Consider the following 23,030-nt stretch of genomic DNA (forward strand, 5'->3'; position numbering starts at 1 on the left):
GCTCCTGAGAAATATCCTTTCTCCTTCCCCTTTCTCCTTCCCCTTTCTCCTTCCCCTTTCTCCTTCCCCTTTCTCCTTCCCCTTTCTCCTTCCCCTTTCTCCTTCCCCTTTCCCCTTCCCCTTCCCCTTCCCCTTCCCCTTCCCCTTCCCCTTCCCCTTCCCCTTCCCTCTCAGTGTTTGACTGAACTCAAATGGAAACACTGGGAGTTGGCTTCATCCCTTTAAAGGATGGGCATAGAACCAGCCACCTTTGTCTTCCTTTCTTCCTTTTTCTTTTTCCTTTTATTTTTACCTTCTTTTCTTTCCCTTTTCCTCTTTTCCTTTCCCTTTTTCCTCATTCCCTTTTTTCTTTCTCCTTTTTCTCTTTCCCCTTTTTCTCTTTCCCTTTTTCCCCCTTTCCGTCTTCACCTTTTCTTCTTTCCCCCTTCCCCTCTTTCCCTTTTCTCTTTTTCCTTTTTTCCGTACTTTTCCTGTATTTTTTTCTTCTTTTTTCTCCTTTTTTTTTTCTCTTCTGTTTTAAAGTACTCTACCTGGCTAGCTCAAGCTTCTCCCTCCCCCAAGTGATCACCCTCTCCCATATTACTCCATGTCCCTGTCTCTCAGATCCATAGAAAGCTGAGAAGCTTGTGACATCTGGATCCAATGACCAGGAAGGCATGGAAGGAACTGCACAGCTGAGCACCATTTCTGCCATGGAGATACCTCACCCCTGACATCCCATGGCCTCTCCCAGTGCCCAGGGGAAGATTCCATTCCATCACATGTTGGACACCAGCAGTGTCTGCGTGGATTTGGCTCCACATGAGAATGGAATGGGAGGTGTGAAATAGCTCATGGAATGATGGTGCAGTGGGGACAGATTTTGGCAGGACGCAGCTGGATCAGGCCAAAAATATTGAAGGAGGGAGGAAAAAAGCCTGAAAACCAAATTTGGCTTTCCTCACCCTTTGGATGTGCTTCCAGCACTGGTGTTCAGCCACTGCAGCAGCCTGAGCAATATCCTGGATTGCTCAGATGGACACAGGGAATTCTGTCAGTGAGGCTGCATCCACAGAAATGTGGAAGCTTTCAAACAGCTGTGCTTTGTTGCAGAAGCAGATAGCAGAGAGTGAGGGTGTTGCCATCCTGGCAACTTTGGATTCCAGACTTAGAGAAATAAGTTAAACCTGTGGGTTTGGGGTTCAGTGCTGGGCCTTGCCCACTTTGGGCTGTGCAGACCCACCCTGTGTGCTGGGGCCCATCAGTGGCATTTACTGTGTCATTTCCCTCTGCAGCAGGCAGCAAAGCAAAGCTTTTGAACAGCAGATATTTCAAACATCCATCTCAGCCTTGGCTGGGTTTGGCAGGACACAGCTACTTACACTGAGGGAATTCTACCCCACTCTTTCCCATCTGTAAGTATCATTTTAGTGGTGTAAAGAGAATTACACCACTTACATAAGCTTGATGCTTATTTTGCAAAACCTTCTCAGATAAGGTTTGAAAAAGCATTCTCTGGGAGGTGTATTTGTGCTGCAAGTCAGCTTGTGAAATCCAGGCTTTGTGCAAGGTTTGGAGGGGGGGTTAAGTCTCTGCTCAGCTTCTCTTCTACTTAAAAACCTCAAAAAATTAATCCAGTTTATTAGCTCTTAAGGAGCAGTGGGAATATATAGAGAGCTGTTTCAGAAAAGAGGAGAGATAGGATTCTTCTTTTGATTCCTGTGGAAAAATTTAAACATGAAAACTAGGAAATGACAAAGGGAGGGAATTAAATCCTGTTGGGAAGAGCCAATGATAGGAGGGTTTGGTTTGGTTTGGGTTTTTTTCAGCAATGCAGGTGGATTTTCCTTTCTTTTCCAAGTAAGATTGCACTGAACTTGCATTTCTAGAAGATGGCTATTTCAGGACTGCTGTGAAAAGAGTGATGTTGTTAAAATAAAAGGGTCAAGTCCTGAAACGATGATGTGAGGACTGAACCCTCTGAACCTGGAGACAGTAACTGATAATCCCTGTGGTCCCTGAAGGAGCACAGGGGGTGCCTGAGACCTGTAGGAATTCATGCTGTACTGTGCTGTGAAGGTCCTTGGACAATGTTTGCAATCCTTGCGAGTTTCCACTGGGATAAGCAAAGAATTTACATGGTCTGAACAACATTTAAAAGGGGTTACCTGGTGTATGGAGAATAAATCAGCACAAGTTGGAGCCTGCAGAAAGGCTGGGATGGGCTAATCCAGGCAGCTTGTAAGGAAGGCTGGAAATGTGCCTTTTGGATGTTTTGGGGTTTGTCTGTGTGACATTACAGCACCTCCCTGTGTACTTACTTCAATATTACGACAGAAGAATGCCCCGTCTCAGCTTTTGTTCTGAAAAATAAAAGAAACTTGTAAATACTGTTTAGAGTGTGAAATTTGTGGTGTTTGAACACCTCAAGCATCATTTTTGGTGACATTTTGAGTGGCAGGGAGAGAACAAGGACTGGCTGTGGAGATGTTCACGTAACCTCCAGCCATTCCCAAGGCTTCTGCTGCTCATGTCCATGCTCACAGGTGGGTTGTTGGGGCAGGGCTGGCAGGCCCTGCTGAGCAGGGATGTCAGACTGCACGGGCACGAGCCGGGGCTGGCACAGTCTTGGGGATTAAACACAGGCTGACTGCTGTGATGCCAGCCCAGCCACAGCACCTTTCCTGCTCCCGCTTTCCAGGGGATAGTGCCAACAAAGGAAGCCTTTTTCTGCTCCAGCACTGGCACGTTTCTAAGGCTGTTCCCAGAGCAGGTATTCTCGTGGTCCAATGGTTTTCTCCATTTTCCTGCTCCCATTTTCAGGCTGGCAGGAGCTGAGCCATTCCTGTGGCACGGGATGCCCAGTGCCGTGCCCTGTCCTGTTCTTGGTTCCAGCAGTGCTGCTGTCTGGGCTGTGTTTGCTCTGATGGATGGAATCAGGTCTCTGATGCACAGAGGAAGACACTGCCCCAAACCTCAGCTGCTTGTCCCAGCTCTGCCCTGCGGGAGATTCGAGCTGGGCACCTTCTGTTTGAAGAGCAGGATTTGCCCAGCTCTGAAGGCATCCCCATCCCACATTTCCTGTACAATAATGAGTGCCTGAAGGGCACAGGAGGGAATGCCAGGAAAAACAGGCTCCAAGGAGGAAGAGCAGGCAGGACTCCCCACCCTGGGTGATTTGTGGGGAGGGGAGAGTGGAAGATACTTCCCCCAGGGGCGATGTCTTAGTCAGAGGAGCAATGTCTCAAGTGTGGTTTGCTGCTTCTGGCTGCCTGGAATGGTCCAGGCTGGAACCACAAATTGCTTGCAGGAGGATTTTTGAGTCAAACATTCAAAGTATGGCTGGGTTTTTTGTCTGGAAGGCTTGTTCTTTATTAATAGTTTCTGATTGAGCTCAAACACCTGGAGAACAGGAACTGAGTAAGTGCTACTTTGCTCCTGTGAAAAGCTCTTTAAACAGATGACTAAAGGACAGATTCTAACGCACAGATCTTCTTCTATTTGCTTTATATATTTTCAGAAAGACAGAGAGGGGGAAGCTCTCACATGTTTGTTAAAGGGATGTATCTGTGTGGAGCATCCAGGTGGATCCTACCCAGTGCAAAATCTGTCTTCAGAAATGGCTCCTTCTCCATGTTTGTATACAATTTTCTGCCTTGATTTAGGATTTTGCTAAACAAAACAAAAGCAATTAGTAGGTGCTTTTATTAAACAGTAAATTTTCACATGATGCAGCCCCCTGTGTGTCCTCACCCCGTGGTCAGGGCCAGCCTGTGTGTGCTCAGCAGGGCTCACAAAAGCTGCTCTGCTTTCAGATGCATTAAAATGCTGGTCACCATCACGACCTTTCCCCTGCCTTGTTTTCTGTTCTTCTTTTCTGCCTCTTGGCACCACTTGCCTGAAGATGACTGGAGAAATGAAACTTCCACTGACAGGTTGCCCACGAATTTGGTGCCTCATGTGTGCAGGTGTTTGGAAATGGAATCATGGAGAGTTTGAGTTGGAAAAGAGCTTAAAGCCCACCCAGTTTCACCCCTTGCCATGGGCAGGGACACCTTCCACTATTCCAGGTTGCTCCAAGGCCCTTCCAGTCTGGCCCATCCAGGGATGGGGCAGCCACAGCTTCTCAGGGTAACAAATCCTGGGTATTTTATAAATCCACGAAACCTTCTGAAAACCTGCCCATTCTGGCTTGGATATTTCTACCCCATCCTTCCAGATGTGCACATGTGTTGAAACCTCTGTCCTAAACTTTTCTCGGGCATTGAGGGCTGTTTCACATTAGGCAAAAGAAAGCAGCAGAATTCCTTGTTTCCACCCTGCTAATCCATCATTCCACGTGCTGTGCTCCGGTGGATCTGAGGTCACACACTCCGTGCCTCCTGCTCCCAGCAGCAGTAAATAAAAATGAAGTGACAGTGGGAATGAGAATTAATCAAGAATGCCTGAAGCTGGCAGGCAGCCTGCAGGGTGCTGCTGGGCTGTGCTCAGACCTCAGGAGATCCCAGAGCCAGGGTGGAGGGGCTTTGAAACACCTGGCTCTGTTCCAGGGTTTGGGAAAGTGAATTGGCATCTGTAGGGGTTGAATTGCATCTGAACTGCATAATTAATGTTTATTACTCTGTAGCTGGCATGATAACACTGGAGGACAAATTCACTGAGTAACTGGGGTAATAGGTATTAAGGACAAGGGTTTGAGTGGCCGGTGTTTGGAGTTTTCCAGCAGAACTGGGTAGGGCAGCACTCACATCCAGCAGGATTAACACTGGGGTGTGCTGTGCCCTGTTTTAAAAGCAGATTCACCATACCCTTAGCTCAGCCTGGGGTTTTGCCCTGTGATCCTTAATTCACACACAGAATCATGGAGTCACTGAGGTTGGAAAAGCCCTCCCAAACCATCGAGTCTGCTCTGTGACTGATCCCCACCTTGTCACCAGCCCAGAGCACTGAATGCCATGTCCAGGTGTTCCTTGGGCACTCCAGGAACCTCCCTGGCCAGCCCCTTCCAATGCCTGACCACCCTTTCCGGGAAAAAATCCCTCCTGGTGTCTACCCTGACCCTCCCCTGGCACAGCTGGAGGCCATTTCCTCTTGTCCTGTTGTGACATGTCACCATGGAAGTGGCAGTTTTGAGGCAAAAGGGATTTTTGTCCCCTCCAGGAGCAGCACTGCACTGTCCCAGCTGCATCCGTGTGTCCTGGGGCTCTGGGATTCCCTGGCCCTGCTGGTGGGACTGGTCCTTCAGCCCCAGCCAGGGGCAGTTTCACTGCTCTGCTGTGTCCATCCATCCCCTGGTAACGAGACATCAAAAATTACTGTCGCCCTTAAACTTTGGTCTTTATCTGCTCCATTCATGGCTCTCTTTGGATTTTTTTTTCTCTATTTAATTATTTAAATGTGTATTGTGACAGAAATGGGGTCAGCTCTTTCTCTTCTTAACTCTGGATGCATGAGACGCAGAAGCAGTGTTGTAGCTATGTGTGGATTTTGAATGGAATAATTCTTTACATCAAAACTGTCGTGGAGCTGTTGGTGCTAAAGCACGTTTTTTCAGCAGGTGCAAATGTAGGTGCAGTTCAAGGTGTCCCCTCAACGTGCCAGGGACAGAGGCTTTCTGTGCTCAAACTCCAGTGGGGAAATGCTCTGGGGAATTTATTTGAGGGTGGGTTTTTCTGGGGAAAGAGGGTATCTGGAAATAACCTCCTGAAGGCAAGAGCCTCCCAGCTCCTCAGACCTGCCTGAGGCTGAGCTGCTGGGTGGTTCTTGGTCAGAGGGAATGTGAGTGATACAACTTCAGATGGTTTTCCCTGGTGGAAACCCCCAGCTGAAGGGAAGGGCCAGTCCATGCTCTAGGGAGAGATGATGAGCGAGAGGGAAGGTTACTTGTCAGGAAAAAGTGCAGTATCACATGAAAGTGCTGTCCTGAAAGGGTGTCTGTGAGCAGCAGAGGCTCTCACAGCTCCATGATAGTCTGTTAATGTTGTGGCCTTTGGGCGTTTTGCCTTCAGACAGAAAACAAGCAAGAATTAGAGATCTCTGCTCGTCCCCAGACTGTGCTCTGGGCTCTGGCACTGAGGATTGCTGCAGAAATCCATGGGGACAGGATTGTGGTTTCTCCCTGTGAGTGATGGATCTTGGCAGGGCTCCTGGTCCTCATGTGGTGCTTTGGAGACAAGGCTGGGCCCAGCCACAAATGGAAGGGGACACTTGGGTTGTTCTGATGAGACACCGAGTCCTCCCCACAACTGAGCAAGTGCAGATGCTTTGCAGAGGAGCTCTTTGCCTTCAATTTACTTGTTTTACAACTTTTCCAAGAGCAGGGCTTGGTTCAAATCCAGAATGAGAGGAGGACTGTGGTGGATATTCTGTTTTTCTTTCCTGCCTTGATGTTTATTCCTTATGGGGAGGTTTGCCATGCACACATTTTTAGTACCTGTTTACATGGGGAAGGTGACACTGTTAGGACAAATCGCCTCAAACAGTTTCATCCAGTCCCACCCTCTGCAAGGCTGCCAAGCTGCTCTGCTCAGCAGGTGATGCTGGGTGTCAGGTGGCTGAGGAAGCAGCAGGAGACAGCCCAGGTGTGCAGTTGGGATGCTCAGCCTCAGGGTAGGTGACAGTCACGGACCTTGGAACAACATCTGCACTTCCAAACAGCAGATTCACTGAACAAAAAACGCAGGGCAGGCAGGTCAGGAAAGGATGGTTTCAAAAAGGCTCTGTCCAGGCACAGAAACCACATCAAAATAAACAGTGTGTGTGTAAAGGCAGGATCATCGAGTCACAGAGTCATTTAGGGTGGAAAAGACCTCCAAAATCATGGAGTTTAACCTTTGCCACAGCACTGCCAACCCACCACCAATCCATGTCCCCAAGTGCCACATCAACATGGCTTTTTAAACTCTTCCGGGGAATGTGACTCCACCCACCACTGCTCTGGGCAGCCTCTGCCAGGGTTTGACAACCTTTTCCATTAAAAAAAAATTAAACTTAATATCCAACCTAACCCTCCTTAGGGCATCTTGTCCTAAAGGTACTTCAGTGGTAAATCAAATATGCATCGTTTTCACTGTTTGTAGCAAATATTTACTGGCACAGAGCCAAGTGGCAAAATACACAATCCCAGCAGTTTCCCAAAGTTCTCTCCTACCAGTTATTCTGAGTGCACGTGGATTATTAAACTGATACTCTGAAGATAATTTGTAATTGAGTTGTTTGGGTATAAGAAGGCTGAGAGTGCCACTGTTGCACTCAGTAGCTAGAGGTGCTTTGCCCAACTGGATGTTACATTAAAAATAGGTTTTGTTTAGAGGAGTCAGTCACAGAATTCTCAGGGGGAACCTGATTTGAGCTTGTTCCTTAAATTCCTGGGGCTTTCCCAGAGTTACAGAGCAGGTTTGGGCCCCAAGTTTGTTAAAATCCACAGAGCAGGTGTTGTCACTCTGAGTTGTGTCACACTGAGGATGTGCCACAGGCTCGCGGACGGAGGCATCGGAAATAAACACAGACTGTATTTTCCAAGACTGTAGATCAGGTTTGCCACCAAGGGCTCAGGTTCTGACAGATTAGGAAGGACTTTCTGTTTCCAAATAGTGCATTTTTAACTCATTCGTGGGTTTAAAACCGTGCCTTTATTTCAAACATTGTGGTTTACGCTTTTAAAAGTCCCCGTCAGGGATGTAAGACAGTGAAGATGGTCTGTCTTAAATATTTCATCTCCTGGGTCTTGGCACCACTTTTCACTCTTTCTTCTTAAAACTGATGGCTGCAGCTGCCAGAAAAGCAGCTGATTTCTCCATTTTGGTACCATCTTTGTTCACAAAACCTCCCCAAGGCTGCGTCTGTTTCTTGTGCTTTCTAAATAATGTTTCACCCTTCCAACCTCTGTCCTTGAGGCTTGATCAGGTACATCTCTAACACCCCTGCTTGCCAGTGTTTTCCCTGGAATTACTCATGGTTTTTACCTATAACCTTGCCCAGAGGCATTTCTTACCCTGTTAGTGATGTTTTCCAAACACTGGGAGTGTTGCTTCGTTCCGGGGTGTCAGGATGAGCGGGGCTGGAAGGGAGCAGAGTCAGACACAGCAGCGTTTCATTATTGCCGTGCTCCTGAGTGACTCTCGTTTGTAAATGAGGTGAAGGATGTCTGGTCTGTGGCATAGCAGCCCTGACAGGATCATGGGGGGTTTTCAAATAAAGTTTTTTGGGTTTGGACCTACAAAAAACCTCTTTTCTCCTTCGTAGTTTGTTTTTACAAAAATGTGCTTCTGTGCTCTGGCCAGCTGTATATATATATACACACAAGTCAGCTGTTTGCTTCCATAATCTGCCTGAGAAATGAGACTTAAGAAAATGGAGATCTCTATCTGCCAAAGCTGCTGATGCTGTAGGTGAGCTCAGGCAAGGAATTTGGAAAGTTCTTGTAAATAGGAAAAAAGGGGATATGGCTTCCCACTGCCAGAATGAAGGATTAGATGGGATATTGGGAAGGAATTGTTCCCTATGGGGGTGGGCAGGCCCTGGCACAGGGTGCCCAGAGCAGCTGGGGCTGCCCCTGGATCCCTGGCAGTGCCCAAGGCCAGGCTGGACATTGGGGCTGGGAGCAGCCTGGGACAGTGGGAGGTGTCCCTGCCATGGCAGGGGGGGACTGGATGGGCTTTAAGGTTCCTCCCAACCCAAGCCATCCTGGGATTCTGTGATTTTCTTTTATTTTGTTTTAATAACCTCAGGCAAGAAATTTTCAAAGGTTTTTTTGTTTGTTTTGCTCTAAAGGCCATTGGTGGCTACGGGCTCTGATGGAACTGTGTTTCTCTCTGCGGTGAGGTGCAGAGCAGTTTATGGCACGTTTGGGCTGTGGGGTAAGGAGGGAGCTGTATTTAATGCCTGCAGTGTCCATGCATCCATTTTTAGCTGTACATACACCCCCTCACTGCCGTGCTGCCTGGAGGGTGCTGGAATTTCAGCTCCCTGAGCTATGCTCTGTGGCTCTGAAGGGTTTCGTTTGTGGCTCCAAGCTCTTGTTGTGTCACGACTGTGATTTTCTGAAGTGCAGAAAAGCAGCCCCCCACGCTGTGCCCACCCTCCCCTCACCCCTGACCTGCTGCTCCATGGTGGAATTTTGCTAAAGAGATGATGGATATGGAAGTGTTTAAATTGCAGCCTGTCAGGAGAGCAGAGATGTCACTCACATGGTGATGGCTGTCAGTCCTGGGTTGAGTTCAAGGTCTGCCAGGCTGCCATTCAGAAATGGGCTGGTTCTGGGAGGAAAAATGCCTCTTAGGGTTTCAGACACTCTGCTTGTGTTGGGTTGTCTTGCTGAGCTCTTACTCCTGTGTACCTGTACAAAAGCACTCACCCCCAAAGCCTGAGCCAAGTGTTGACTCTTGGCAAAGCTCCTCTGAGGGACACAGGAACCACTGGAGCTCATGGCCTGTGTCACCTTCTCCCCCAGAGAGCCACACACACCTGAGGGGGTGATTTCCCAAACAGGGCAGGCAGGGATGCTGTCACTCAGACCCAGCCCTGCGTCCCCACGTGTGCTTTGGGGGCTTCTGTGTGTAAATGGAATCCAGCAGCACAAGGAAGTCTAATTTTTAGGGGACAAAATCTGCAGTGGTTTCCATTAATACCTCTTTTTTTCCTAGTGACTGCAATTAATTGATAATGAACTGATAATTAATGCTGAGAGATTAATTTCTGCTGGGGAATAAGGCTAATAAGGGTTCACCACGTAAATATACCAAATTTTCTCCTCTGCCTTGTGCTCTGTCCATTTGTATATTGCCTGCATCTTGTGCTTGTTCCTCCCTTGTCTCCATGTCCTGTGATTCCAGGTGGAGTGCTGAAGTTTTAGCATTTCATTCAGAAATAAAGTACTTTTATGTTGCCTTAGTGCAAACTCCCTTTGTGTTTTAAAGATTTACAATTTTCTTCAAGTTAAATAACACACTAGAAGTCATGGAATCACTTTGGTAAACAGATCTAAGTGTAGATAAAGTGACCTAAGGCACCAGCTAAAAACACTTCCTGGGTGAAGTCCCTGGGATGGATTTTATCCATGTTGCTTTCTGTTTTGACTAAATCTCTAAACCATTTTCCACTGTGACTTGAAACAGGAAAGGGCTGAAGGGTCAGGCTGGAATAACATACAGAGCCCGAGCCCCAGACAGCTGTAAGAGTCACCCATGGCAGAGTTAACCTCTCCTGCTGGATGCTGCTGCTTTTCCAGCTATTTAATCCGTGGTGTTTTCTTACTGAGGGGTCAAAATGAAGTGACTTTTGCCTCATACTTTCATCTCATTTTCTGCTGTCGCTCTCCATGTGGGCTGCAAGGTTCAGGAGAGCATCCATGTGTTCTCTCTGAGGAAATAAGCATTTGAACCAGAAGAGAAAGGTCTATCCCTGTCTTAAAATAAATAAATCCTAAGTGCTGTAGAGCAAACCTAGTCAGACTGTGGGACAGGAAGGTTGTGTGTGCCAGAACTCAGTGGCAGCCTAGCTGGCTTGGACAGGGATTGGTGGGCAGGATGGGGTCCTGTCTGCTGACATGGAGACAGATCCAGCTGCAAACAGAAGTTTTTCTTACATTGCAAGGAGATCTGTAAATCTTTAATAAAAAAATTCAGCATGTCAGTTTTGTGAATGGATGGTACCACAAATCCTGGCAGCAGCTGGACCTCTCTTGCAGGCTGGGTGCTCTGAGTGCTGCCCAGGGCACAGCAGGAAGAGTTACTGCTGCCAGATGCTGAGTGGAAACAGTTAAACCCACAGACAAATACTCGTGTATGGAACTGGCCTGGATTTAGAGGAGCCCCACTTAGAAACGAGCACGGGTTTTGTACTGATAATTGAAGCATTTAAGAGATGGTGGAGCAAAGTGAGGCTCTGACTCTGGGAAGGAAAATGCAGGGAATGGTTTAAAGTCTCTTCCTCTCAGATTTGCAGTGGGTAATGTCTGTCTGTTGGTAATGAAGCCGCCCCTGAGCTGCAGGAATTGGGATGGGTTGGGAAGAGTGGGAATGGGAAGGGACACTGCTGCTCTTCCCAAGTGCCACAGGATTGAACTGAGCTTAAGGGAGTAGGAAACCACTGCAGGCTGTGGCTGCTCATCATCCTCCTCAGGCCATTTGATCAGCAGAGCTAAAAATACTCCTTGTGGAGCTGGCTCTGGATCCCTGTCCCTCCCCATCTCCTCCCGTGCCAAGTGAAGCCCGGGAGCGTCTCTGATCTCTCAGTGATGGTGCCACTGATGGAGGGTTCAAATCTCTGGCTCACTGGAAATTAAATCATCAGTTCAGTGATCTCCAGTCATTTCTTTAGCATGACATTTCTCCTTGCTTTGATAATCGGGAAAAAATCAGCAGCTCTGTGCAGAGGCTGAAATCTCACCAGGCTCTCGTCGTACATTCAATCCGACCCAGTGGAGTAAGGGAGAACAGATCAGGCTGGAAAAAGAGTAGGGATGAGACCAGATTTTCCATTCTGTGAGAAATTCCAGATTTGTCATGATGCTTTTCGTTGTGAACATTTCTGTAAAAAGAAATTTCAAAAAATACAGTGATTTTTTTTTTCAAGGGAACTTATTTTTAAGTCAGTGGGGTCAATATTTCCTTTTAAATATCCTGAGACTATTTAATGGCATTTTTGAAATCTTCACTTGATACTTGATTTTTTATTTTAAAGAACTTTGTCACAGCCAGGTTTGTAATTGAAGGTCTGAATCTGGAAAATCACTTTGTGCTTAACTTCATCTCTTTCTTATGTCCCACTGAAGAGAATGTGATTTAAGCTCGTGCTTCTGTGAATCAGGACCATTAATAATTAAGGAAAAGTAATTATTGAATTAGAAAATTAGAGGCTGATCAAAAATTTATTTGAGCAACAGTTTATGGAAATCATTGAAAATGTGAAGAAGACATTTTTGCCATATGGATGGTGAGTGCCTGAAGCACCAGGAATGTTGAGCTTTGCTATAAAACACAACTGACAACATGAGACCAACTTAACAGGCACTTACTTGTGTCTAATATTTTATTAATTCTCTAAACTAAAAAAGAATCCTTTTGCCAAACCTTTCTGGCACTTGAGAATTTGCAGGAAATGGGGGCAGGATGTACAATTTTTGTATTGGTGTAGGGAAACCTTGGTAGTACTTCGGGTCTGGGATGAGGCCACTGTTGCTGCTGCTGCTTTGGCTGTGCCTCTCTGGGAGTCTGGCTGGGAGAATCCAGGCTTTGCTTTCCTGTGATTTGTGCTGGAGATCTGAGGGGAAGCACTAAATATTGTCCAGTTCCTTCCTCGATTGCTGCAGCAATTCCTTCCTGTGAGGTTAATTGCATCCCATGTAAATGTGGCTTAAAAATTTGTTACTCAGGGCCCCAATCTGCAAAATACTTTGCTTGATAGAACTTCAAGTCCAACCTAAAGCATGGGTGCTTTCTGAAATGAGTTATGGCAGGCTTAAAATGGTAGAATATTGGTAAATGCTCCCCTTTAGGGCGTTGGAATAACATTCTGCTGGGTGGAAATGTGTGTTATGGAATGTGCTGCTCTGTGCCAGCACAGCCTGTGCGCGGTCACTCTGAGACAGGAATTGGCAGCCCTGTTCCAGAAGGTGGAGGGGCAGGTGGTGAGTTCTTCTGAGAGAAGTGACAGGACCTGGGGAACGGCTGAAGCTGTGCCAGGGCAGGGTCAGGCAGGGTACCAGGAAAGGTTCTTCCCCAGAGGCTGCTGGGCACTGCCCAGGCTCCCCAGGGAATGGGCACGGCCCCGAGGCTGCCAGAGCTCCAGGAGCATTTGGACAGCGCTGCCAGGGATGCCCAGGGTGGGATTTTGGGGTGACTGTGCAGGGCCAGGGGTTGGACTGATGATCCTTGTGGGTCCAACTCAGGATATTCCATGATTCCATGAAATATCCTATGATCCTTTCACACAAGAGCCTGACGTCCACGATCCCAGGCTGAGTGACCTGGGAATGGCGATGAGGTTCTGGCCTCCAGGCACGTGCACCATCCCTGTCCTGGAGCCTGGGCTGCTCTGGGATGGCTCTGGGATAGCTCAGGGAGAGCTCAGGGAGAGCTCAGGGAGAGCTCAGAGAGAGCTCAGGGAGAGCTCTGCTGGTTGCTTAGCAGCTGCGAGCTGCAGTTCGGAGGTGCAGGAGCCGAGGATCCCGGTTCCCTTCCCGTGCTCCGGCTCTGCTGCCTGCCCTTGCTCCAGGAGCCTCCCGTGGGGCCAGAGACACTGCTGCTGGTGTGGGGTAAGCTGTCCCTGCTCATCCATCACCTTTTCCTGCTGTTGTCAGCCCCGTGACCGGCATGGTGTGGGACTGGCTCACCCGGCTGATCCTGCACACCCTGGCACAGCAGGGGCTGGCCCAGCTCTGCTTCCCGGGTGCCTTTAACTCTTACTGCCCTCGTTCGTGGCAGCCAGACTGCACAGCTACAGGCCAGCCTTTGGAACTGAAATACAATGGAATTGGTGACAGGTTTAGGATCTTTTTGTTGTTTGGGTGGTCATGCAGGAATGAAATGCCTGGTTCGGTGGTTTGGTGACAGAGGCAGGTCCAGGATCACAGGGATTTCTCAGGCTGCTCTTCCCTATGATGGTGACTAAACCTTGAAGGTCACACTGGCAGCTCGGTGACAGAGCAAGAATCCCTTAACTGCAAAAGATGGAGAAATGGGGAAGGCTTACAGCTCCCTGAACAGAATTAGCCTTGCACTCCTGGTTTTATTTTTCTCCTTTAGACAAAAACTGAAATGACATAATGTGGAAATTCCAAAGCATTTATCCTGTGTAGGTGCCTCTTTGTAGGATTGTGAAATATGGTGATTTCTCATGAGCTGAAAGCAGAGTTTATGGGCACAGTCACAGTGTGGAGTTGTCTTAAATCATTGGGACAGAATGTAGCTGGATTGGAGGGTTTATATCTGCAACTGCCTCACAGGCTTTGGATATTAACATAAAACTGATGCTTAGAACTTTGCTGATAAAGAAGTCAGTGTAGAGGAATTATGACTGAGAATTCAGAGTAGGTCATGCCTTTTGTATCCCAGGGGAGAAGGCACCTGTCAGAGCCCCACCAGCCATGCACAGCAGGTCACCATTTACAGCTCTGTTCCTGCTGTGTCTCCTCCTACACCCCATCCCCTGCTTTCTGCTCCACTTCCAGGCATCCCTGTGTCACTTCTAATCCTTGGCCCTGCCTCTGAGTGCCCATGTAACCTGGAGCAATCGAATTCCCTGATTCCTTCCACATCCCTGGCAGTGCCCAAGGCCAGGCTGGACAGGGCTTGGAGCAACCTGGGACAATGGAAGGTGTCCCTGCCAATGGCAGGGGTGGCACTGGATGGGCTTTAAGTTCCCTTCCATCCCAAAGCACTCAGGGATCCTGTGATTAATGACTCTTCATAAAGCGCTTTGACCTGTAAACTGCTGCATTATTACAATGTTTTTTATTGATCATAATAGGCCATGGAGCATTTAAAAGTCATCATTAGATATTAAAAGCTTCACAAAGCAAATTATTCCGTGCTGCCATGCTCCCTTCCTTGTCCCCTGGAGCCGTCTGTATCTTATCTATATTTTAATTGGGGAAATGATATGCACTCAAGAATAAATCTGCAGCTAGAGTTGTTCATCATGGATTGTTTTCTTCATTCAGCTGAAGGTTTGCCTGGGGCACCTGGCAGAAATTTTGCAAGCTTCAATCCTGCCTTCAGATCCCTGGGTTTATATGCTTCAATCTGTTTGGAATCTAATTTCACACTGTTTATGCAACCACTTGGTGATTTACATTTGTGCAGGGACACCTTGTGTAGGAAAATGCTACAAAATCCTTGTAAGACAGGTGGAAGTTAAAGCTCTGGATGGGTCTCGTGATGCTGGGCCACATCCAAACCCATGGTTAAATAATTAAACCAGGACCACTAACAGCTGGTTTGAGCATGAATGGCTGCCGCAAATTAAAACATGAAAATGTTACTTGCAAATTAAAACATGAAGATCTTACTCAGGCACTTCGATCGCTTTCAGATGTTTCGAGGAGGAAGTGCTGTATGTGCTCAGATTTCCCTTTGCTAACCTGTGCTGTGAGGAGCTGCTGACAGTGTGGCTGTGTCTGTGTGTGCAGGGCAGGAGCTGGATCGTGAAGAGGAGCTATGAGGATTTCCGGGTGCTGGACAAACACCTCCACCTGTGCATCTACGACCGCCGCTTCTCCCAGCTGGCAGAGCTGCCCCGCTCTGATGCCCTGAAGGACAGCCCCGAGGTAACCCAGAGCACAGGCACCATGCAGGGAGTGGGGTTTGTCCAAGGAAGGACCTCCAGGGGAGGTTCAGTTGGGTATCGGGGACAATGTCTTCCTGGAAAGGGCTGCCGAGCATTGGAAGGGGCTGCCCAGGGCACTGGCGGAGTCACCGTCCCTGAAGTGTTCAAAAGTGTGTGGATGTGGCACGTGGGCACAGAAGTTAATGGTGGACTTAAAGATCTTTTCCAGCCTCAGCAATTCCATGTAGTTCTAGCAGAGAGTGGTGTTAACGCAGCCTGGGTTACATTTGAAAATTGGCTACCGCGAATGAAGTCAGTGTTTTCCACGCCTAATGTCAGTGATTGAGGGGAAAATGTCCTCCAGGTTCAGGCCAATTAATTATGCTCCCGAATCTGGATCAAGAAAGCAGCTGTCCTTTGATACCTTAAATGTGAATTTGGTTTTGTCTTTGGAAACTTTGTCCATGCTGTGGGTATTTCCTGGCTTAGTGTTACCAGCTCATCATTCCCAGGAAATCATGCTGTCTAAGGCTGCAGCACTGCAAGAGCAATCCCATTTGGAGAGCTAAACTTCCATTTTAAACTGAATGCTCCTGAAGTGTTTTTGAAGAGCATTTGCATTAGTGTGTTATTTAAATGGTCTTTAAAAAGCTCTTTTTCCTCAATGAGGTATTTTTTTTCCCAAAGAGATCCTTTTCGTTTCTTGGCTTACTGTCTTCACCTGGAGTACGATGAGCTGGAATTACCTCAGCTTCTCACTGCTGATAATTGAAATATCTATTCATGTCCAGAAAAATCTCCTGGAAGGCAGCAGGTGCATCTTGGCTGCATCGTTTTGGAGGACGTGGACACTGGAATTAGTACCCCCCCGGAAATTTACAGGGTGTTTGCCATGGAATATTAGGAGCCGATCATGCAGCCCCATCACTCAGCAGAGAGACTGATTTATCACTTGCTTTGGCTTCACACAGGGTATTTCTGAGGAGGATTTAGAGTTTAAATTCAGCAGAAGCAGCAATACTCAGGACAATTAATTCCTGGTTTATTTTTGATTATATTTCAGGCATTCCTATCTCTTGCATCCTAATTTGTACCACTGATTTAACTGGACTTTAGAGCTTGAGCCTGAAAATCTGCATTCTGTCCATAAGCACAGAGGAGGTGAAGATGCTGAACAACTCTGTTGCTCTGTGAAATGTAACTCTGCAGCTGTGGGGTGTCTCATCATATATTTTTTGTTTTGAATTGGCCACATCGGAACAGATGGTTGAGGAGAACAATGTTTTAAACAGTCCTGCAGATTCTGGGCTACAATGCTGCTTTATACCAGTGTCACTGTGAGGCTTTGGAAAGACCTCAGTGGCTTCTCTGTAATAAAAACCAGTTTACTGCTACAGAAGGGACATTGCAAAGTGTATTTTTAAACCCCTCTTCTACTGCTTGAAATGTTACTCTTTGGCCAGGGGGTCAGTCTGAGTTGCCACATTCTTAAGGCTTTGCAAGAGCGTGGAAGTGGCAGGCAGGGGTTTGTTCACTGAGTGGTTCTCAGATGTGTTTGGTGGCCCTAAGACACACGAGTTGTTTGTATGTGAGGCCCATGATGAGGGGAAGGCTTTAGATTTAAGGTATCTTGACAAAGGAAGTTATGAAAATCTGCATGAATCTTACAAAATCATAATAATAACTATTACTTTCACAGAGAGCTGCTTCTTTACCCTTTTTTTTTGGTGTAACCATTATAACTCTGTGTGTAGCTTGCTGTTCTTTGAATGACAGAAATATATTCATTTGCAGAAGGGAATGTATTTCTGTGACTCTGGCCTGTGGCAGTGGGTAATTCCTGGTCTCCCTAAGCCTGCAGAAGGCTCTTCAGGGGAAGGTGCACTAACAGAACCACTGTGTGTGTGTTTGTGTCCCAGCTGGTCACCCAGATGCTGATGGCTTACCTGGCTCGGCTCTCCAACATCGCAGGCAACAAGATCAACTGTGGTCCTGCCCTCACATGGATGGAGGTACAGCACAAACCTGGGGTGTTCCTTGTCTCCTGACCTTGGGAAAGCAGCAGGCACACGCCTGCTCTTTCCAGGCCTGTTGATGTCCCTGAATTCTATCCTGGATGCTCTATTCCCCTGTTACCAGCACGTGGAAGGTGTAGGACACACAGAATCAGATCCAGCATTAAGAGTGTGGGAGTTTTTTTCCTTGTTACCTGGGTTTTGTCTCTCAGAAGCATATTGTCCTGCTGATATCCACAAACAGAGGAGGTGGCAGTCCCAGTGGGACTGGGAACGCCCAGTTCAGGGCTGAATCTCCCAGTAGCGGGTTGCAGAAGGCTCACTTATTTCAAAGCTCACGTATTCCTGCTCTCCCTTTTACCAAGGCAGTGCTGCAAGTGTGGCACATCTCTGAATCTCAGCTGTCTCTGTTACGGTGTTTCCCTACTCTCTTGGGGTTTTTTTAATCGTTTTTCCCTGTGGTAGCTCCAAGCGCAGCAAATATTCCATGCCCCTGTTGGCTCCCCTGCAGACAGAGGCAGCCTTGTGCTTGCAGTGACACAGTTTGTGTGTTGTGAACTGCAGCTGCAGCTCTGCTTTCAGGTTTGATGGTCTTGTAGCCTTTAAACAATAGCCCTCACTGGGGAGGAGGGCAGGAGGGCTGGGTGAGTATCCAGCTGTCCCTGCTCAGGCTGGCTGCAGACGTGTGCCTTTCCATCCCTGCACACCAGGAATAGAAACAGCTATTAATAGACTGTTGCAGCTCCTTTTTAAATGGTTCTGATAAGGATTGAGTGTGTTTTCCTGCAGTTTTCCCCACTGATACCGTTCTCACCCTGAAATCCTTTGGGATGAGAAAAATCTTGGAAAGCTGCAAAGGGAGGGAGGGAGGAAGTTGTAGAGAGAAATAAAATGTAGGATTTACAGCAACAGGGTGGGCCTGGAGATCACAGCAAACCCGCTGCACATGCAGTATAGAATAACCTTTGTGACTCACAGAGATTCCTACAGAATTTTACAGAGAAATCTGGGAGGTTTGAAAGTAGGCTGATGATTGTAGGGGGGGTGCATGTTTTCTTAAAAAGAAAGTGAGTCGAAGGGTGGGAGAAAATGGAAAGCAGCACTAGTTTTTGGTTTGACAGCATTTCCCCCTTCCCTCAGTACCTTCAGCATTAATTCCACCTTGTAGAGGATTTTGGTAGCACATCTGTGTTGCCATGGAAAACCACCATGATCTGGTGTTACAGGGAGGTGCAGACCCTCACTGTGTGTCACTGTTTGTGCACAAAGCTGCACCAACCCAGCATTTCTCTTCTCAGTGGATGGGGACACCCGACCTTCTGGAACCCCCCCAGTGAGTTGTTCTGTCTGTGCTGTGCCCTCTCTCCTGGGGCCCTGGGCTGAGCTGTCTCTCTCAATCAAATTGAAGTCTCTACACCACTAAAATGCCTCCTCACTTGTCCTCAGCTGCCTCACAGTCTCCTGTGCTCTTTGTTGCAGATTGATAACAAGGGGAATCACCTGCTGGTCCATGAGGAATCATCCATTAACGTCCCTGCTATTGCTGCTGCCCATGTCATTAAGAGATACATTGCTCAAGCAGCAGATGAACTGTCCTTTGAGGTAAATAAAGCACTTGCATTCCTTGTTATCAGCTACAGATGAGTGTAATCTGTGTCTCTGGGCCTGTGTTCCCATCAGGAATATGTCCAGACACTTCCACAATGTTTTGTGAGGTGAAGCTTGGAAGATTGAGTTAAATATTTGGTCTGCAGTGATTTGGATGTGGGCAGATGCTCAGTCATCTTTAAAATACAGCTTTGCTTGGCATTAGTATCTCCTGATTAACCAGCTCCTGCCGGGTCCTCTGGGCTGTCCCTGAGCAGAGTCCGTGTGTTTTCTGTTCAGGATGACCGTCCCTGTGTGTGTGGACACAAGGTCATTTCTCCTTGCCCAGGTTACACCACCCATGTTCCTCTGAGCAAGTCCCTGTCTGTAACCATTTGTAAGAGCTTCTGCTCCCATGAGAAGTAAAGAACCAGACTGGCAAAGGATTGCTACTTAAAGGGCAGGTGATGAGCTAAAACTGCTCTGAAAATCCAGTGCAGGAGTTGCTATGGAGCAAATCCCTGAATCTCAGGATGGTTTGGCTTGGGAAGGACCTTAAAACCCATCCCATTCCACCTCCTGTCATGGGCAGGGACGCCTTCCAGTAGCCCAGGTTGCTCCACGTTCCATCCAAGATCTGGAAGATCAGACCCGGGAAGTTTTTGGCTGTCTGGAAGTTGTTTGTTTTACCCAAAAAGCAGCAGTCTGGGCTCTGGTTGCCCTGTGCAATGGTACTGTTTCTATAAAACATGTGAAGGAAAACAGTGCCCTGAGGAGCTTTGTGATCCTTGGTGTGCAGCACAGGAAGGAAAAATAACTGTGATAGTCTGGTGCTGCCAGGGGTTTGTTCATGTTCCAGTCAAGGCAGTTATTAGTATACCCCAAAGAACTGTGTGACCAGAGGCACGTGTGGGCACGGCAGCTCTGAGCTGGAATCCAAGCAGCACACGATCCAGGCTGGTTGTCAGCTCATGAGAGCACTGAGGTGACACTCCCTGCTTGTAAATCTTGCTCTGTGCAGAGGGGAAACTGAGGCACGTGTGGTTTTCAAGGGTGTGCAGTGAGACACCTCAACAGAACTGACATGGAACAGGATCAGGGGTTTTACAATGCTGGGTCCTGTTCCCTAATCCAAATGATCTCTTTATGTTTACTGTTCTTAATTTCTGAAAGGCAGTTGCACAAACAGCTGACTGGGGTTTGCTCCCCAGTTCTGAGGAACATCCTCAGTGTCTCTGCTCCTGTGGTGGCAGCAGTTTCCTTCATGGACAATTACTTTGCTCTTGGTTCACTGTTTCCTGGAGCAAATCACTTCCCCACATCTCACTCACCCCTGTCTGCAAACTGGGGATTGTCTTTTCTGTCAAACACTTTGGGATCCATCAGTGTAAAATGCCTGGTGAAAGTTGGGCATTACTGGCACAAATTTTTGCCCTACCTGCCTGCAGTATTTATTTAGGTTCTGCCCCTTCTCATTTTCTGTAATAGAGGTCACACAGAGCTTGATTCAAACTAAGCCAAATTTAGTATTGATTATACTGATTTCCTTTTGAACTATTGCAGTATTACATTTTGATGGGAATGAGCAAAGCTTTAGAAAACCTATCTGGTGTCCTTGGCCATTTTCCATCCCATTGCTGTAACACCACCTCTCCTCTGTTCATTTTGTAACCCTGGGCAGCTCATCTGGGGCAGGTTGTGAGCTACAGAGGCAGCTCTTCACTCTTTGCTCTGAGAGGGAGCAAGGAGACACCTCAGTGCCTGCAGACACATGGACAGGGCAGGCAGTAAAAATCAGTTCAGCTACTTGAGAAGGTTTTCCCAAGTGTTTGGCACCGTCACTACAGCTTGACCAGAACCCTTCTGTACCCCTTGCCAGGGAGCCTGCCACTCTTTGGGCCCTTTTCCTTAGGAACAGCTGTATCCTGTGTGCTGGATAATCCAGGAGCTCTTCACCTCCCAGCTTGGCTTTGCAAAGGCAGATGTGCAGCTGCTCCGGAGCTTTGCAGTTTTTTGCAGTGCTGAGACTGTGGTTATTGGAACTGTGCTCTCCTCCTGGCTGTGACTGATGCTGTCAAACTTTTGCAGGTGGGGGACATCGTGTCTGTCATTGACATGCCACCAAAGGAGCTGACCTCATGGTGGAGAGGAAAACACGGCTTCCAGGTAGGCACCAGCACAGCCACGCCAGTGGGACTGGAGTGAAGGCAGGAGCCTCAGTGCTGTGTTCCTGGAGCTGCTGAGCCTGCTCAGGGTGGCTCAGGGGACGAGCAGGGTGTCCCTGCCTTGGTGTCAGGGGACTCCTCTGCTCTCTGGGCTGGGGCTGGAGCAGAAACAGGCGCTCCACTGGAAGTTTCCTTCCTCCCTCACCATGGGAAGGAAGGAGGGCTGGCCGGGCCGGTGATGGACAGCTCGCCTGATGGCAGTGGAAGCTTGTGCTGCACCCCCTCCAAGGCAGCTGGCACTGTTACTCACATCATCCCCTTCCTTCCAGTGGCTAAAACCAGATCAGGCAGAACATAGAGAATTCCGAGAATTCCAGTGCTGCTGACTTGGACAAGCCACCCATCCATGTCTGTGATTATTGTGTGGTGGTTTTATTGCTGGTCCCTGTAAATGTCACAGCACAGAGATGGAGACTGGGTTTTCAGAAGGTCCTAAGCACCTGGGGATCAGGTACCAAACCTTGGGTGTTGAAATGGCAACTCCTTCCAAGGAGTTTTTAATCTGCAGTTTGCTTTTGCCGTTAGGAAATGTAAAAGCTTTAAAAGTCTCTATTAACCAAGCAAACTCCAGAGCCACTGGAGCTGGGGGGACTGACTTGTGCCCTGTCTCACATTTCAGCTGCCTTCAGCCACAGGGATTTCCATCTGCAGCTGCTGTCTGTGAGTGGGTGGGATGAGGAGTTTGCTCTGCAGAGGCTCAGGATTGCCCAGACACTTGTGTAATTTGGCATGGAAAGTCTTCTCAAGCCTCCTCAGGTTCTCCCTGACAGACTTTTCCATGCCAGACCCAGCCTGTGGCCCGGCTGTTGTCAATGCCCAGCAGTTGGATCTCCCAGTCCCAGCTGGATGCAGTGCAGTTACACCGTCCCAGTGCTGGCTGCTCAGCCAGGGCACGTGAGAAACAGCTTTTGTTGGTTTTGTGTCGGGTGTGGGAGTTCAGATGACATCTCATTTGTAAAATCAGAGCAGCATGGACATAGAATACCTGTTCTGAAATTTCATTTGTTTCTAGGGTCAACACACTGGTACTGCTTGAACAGACCTGTGATTCTGAGCTGTGTTGTGGCTTTGCTGGACTTGTGTTCTAATCGTAGAAGCCCTAAAGCTGTATTTGCTGTACTATAACAGAATCACAGAATGGCTTGGGGTGGAAGGGACCTTAGACATCAGTTCCAACCCTCGGTCAGTTAAATGCTGTAATACTGCTTGGAGTGATCAGCCTGTGCCATGTTTAACTTCCAAGTGAATCAGTAAAGCAAAACAAAGCTGCTCTGTGGTCTGTGCCTGAGTGTGGACACCTGCACAGGGTTTGGAATTCCTGTGTGGGATGCAGATCCCATTATTCAGTGTGGGCTCCCTGCTTGCCTTCGGGCTGGCTGACACTGGGGCCAGGTCTGAAGAACAGCACTGGTGATTAAAGGCACCAGGAGCAAGGCAGCCCGTGTGCAGTTTGTCACAGCCTTGTGCCTCTCAGATCACAGTGATCCTGTTTCCCAGCATAAAAATATGGTGATGAGCAAACTGCCTGAAAAGTTTGCTTTTTCTGTGTACAGTCAGGCTTCTGAGCAGCTGCAGAAATATAGCACTATATTCTGGCTTGACAGAAAATTAGGGGTGGAATAATCTTGTGTCCTTAATTACAAGCAGGAGTGGTCACAGTGTGAGCAGGTGACAGCCAGACACACCACAGAGATGCAGCTCTGTGTTCCCCCAGCTCCAGGAGCTGTGTTTGCTCAAAGCTTTAACCTGTGTGCTGAGTTTAAGGCTCGTGAGCTCTGAATGTGCAGAAAATGTACATTTCCTGATGGAATGAAGTCTTTTGATGATACGAGCAGTGGGAATTCAGAGAAAGGGAATTTATCACTGGTGTAGCTGCACCAGACGTAGAGAGGAGTTACAGGCAGAAGTGTCCTTGATGGCTGCTCAAAAGGAGTGTGGAGGTGAAGAATGTTGTTAC

The 23,030-nt window shown here is 47.9% G+C and overlaps 1 protein-coding gene across 1 annotated transcript in view; it reads left to right on the forward strand.

Annotated features, from left to right (window-relative positions):
- The window catches only part of ARHGAP32 (Rho GTPase activating protein 32), a gene marked incomplete at its 3' end in the record, with an annotated part of 172,213 nt that overhangs the window by 82,936 nt on the left and 66,247 nt on the right, over positions 1 to 23,030 (forward strand). Inside the window, exons 7-10 of the mRNA XM_082297092.1 lie at positions 15,110 to 15,247; positions 17,166 to 17,258; positions 18,741 to 18,863; positions 20,937 to 21,014. Coding sequence (XP_082153218.1) covers positions 15,110 to 15,247; positions 17,166 to 17,258; positions 18,741 to 18,863; positions 20,937 to 21,014 — 432 coding nt within the window. The remainder of the gene's footprint in view (positions 1 to 15,109; positions 15,248 to 17,165; positions 17,259 to 18,740; positions 18,864 to 20,936; positions 21,015 to 23,030) is intronic.

Source organism: Coloeus monedula (assembly GCF_965178545.1).
Source record: "Coloeus monedula genome assembly, chromosome: 25".
Taxonomy (NCBI): Eukaryota; Metazoa; Chordata; class Aves; order Passeriformes; family Corvidae; genus Coloeus; species Coloeus monedula.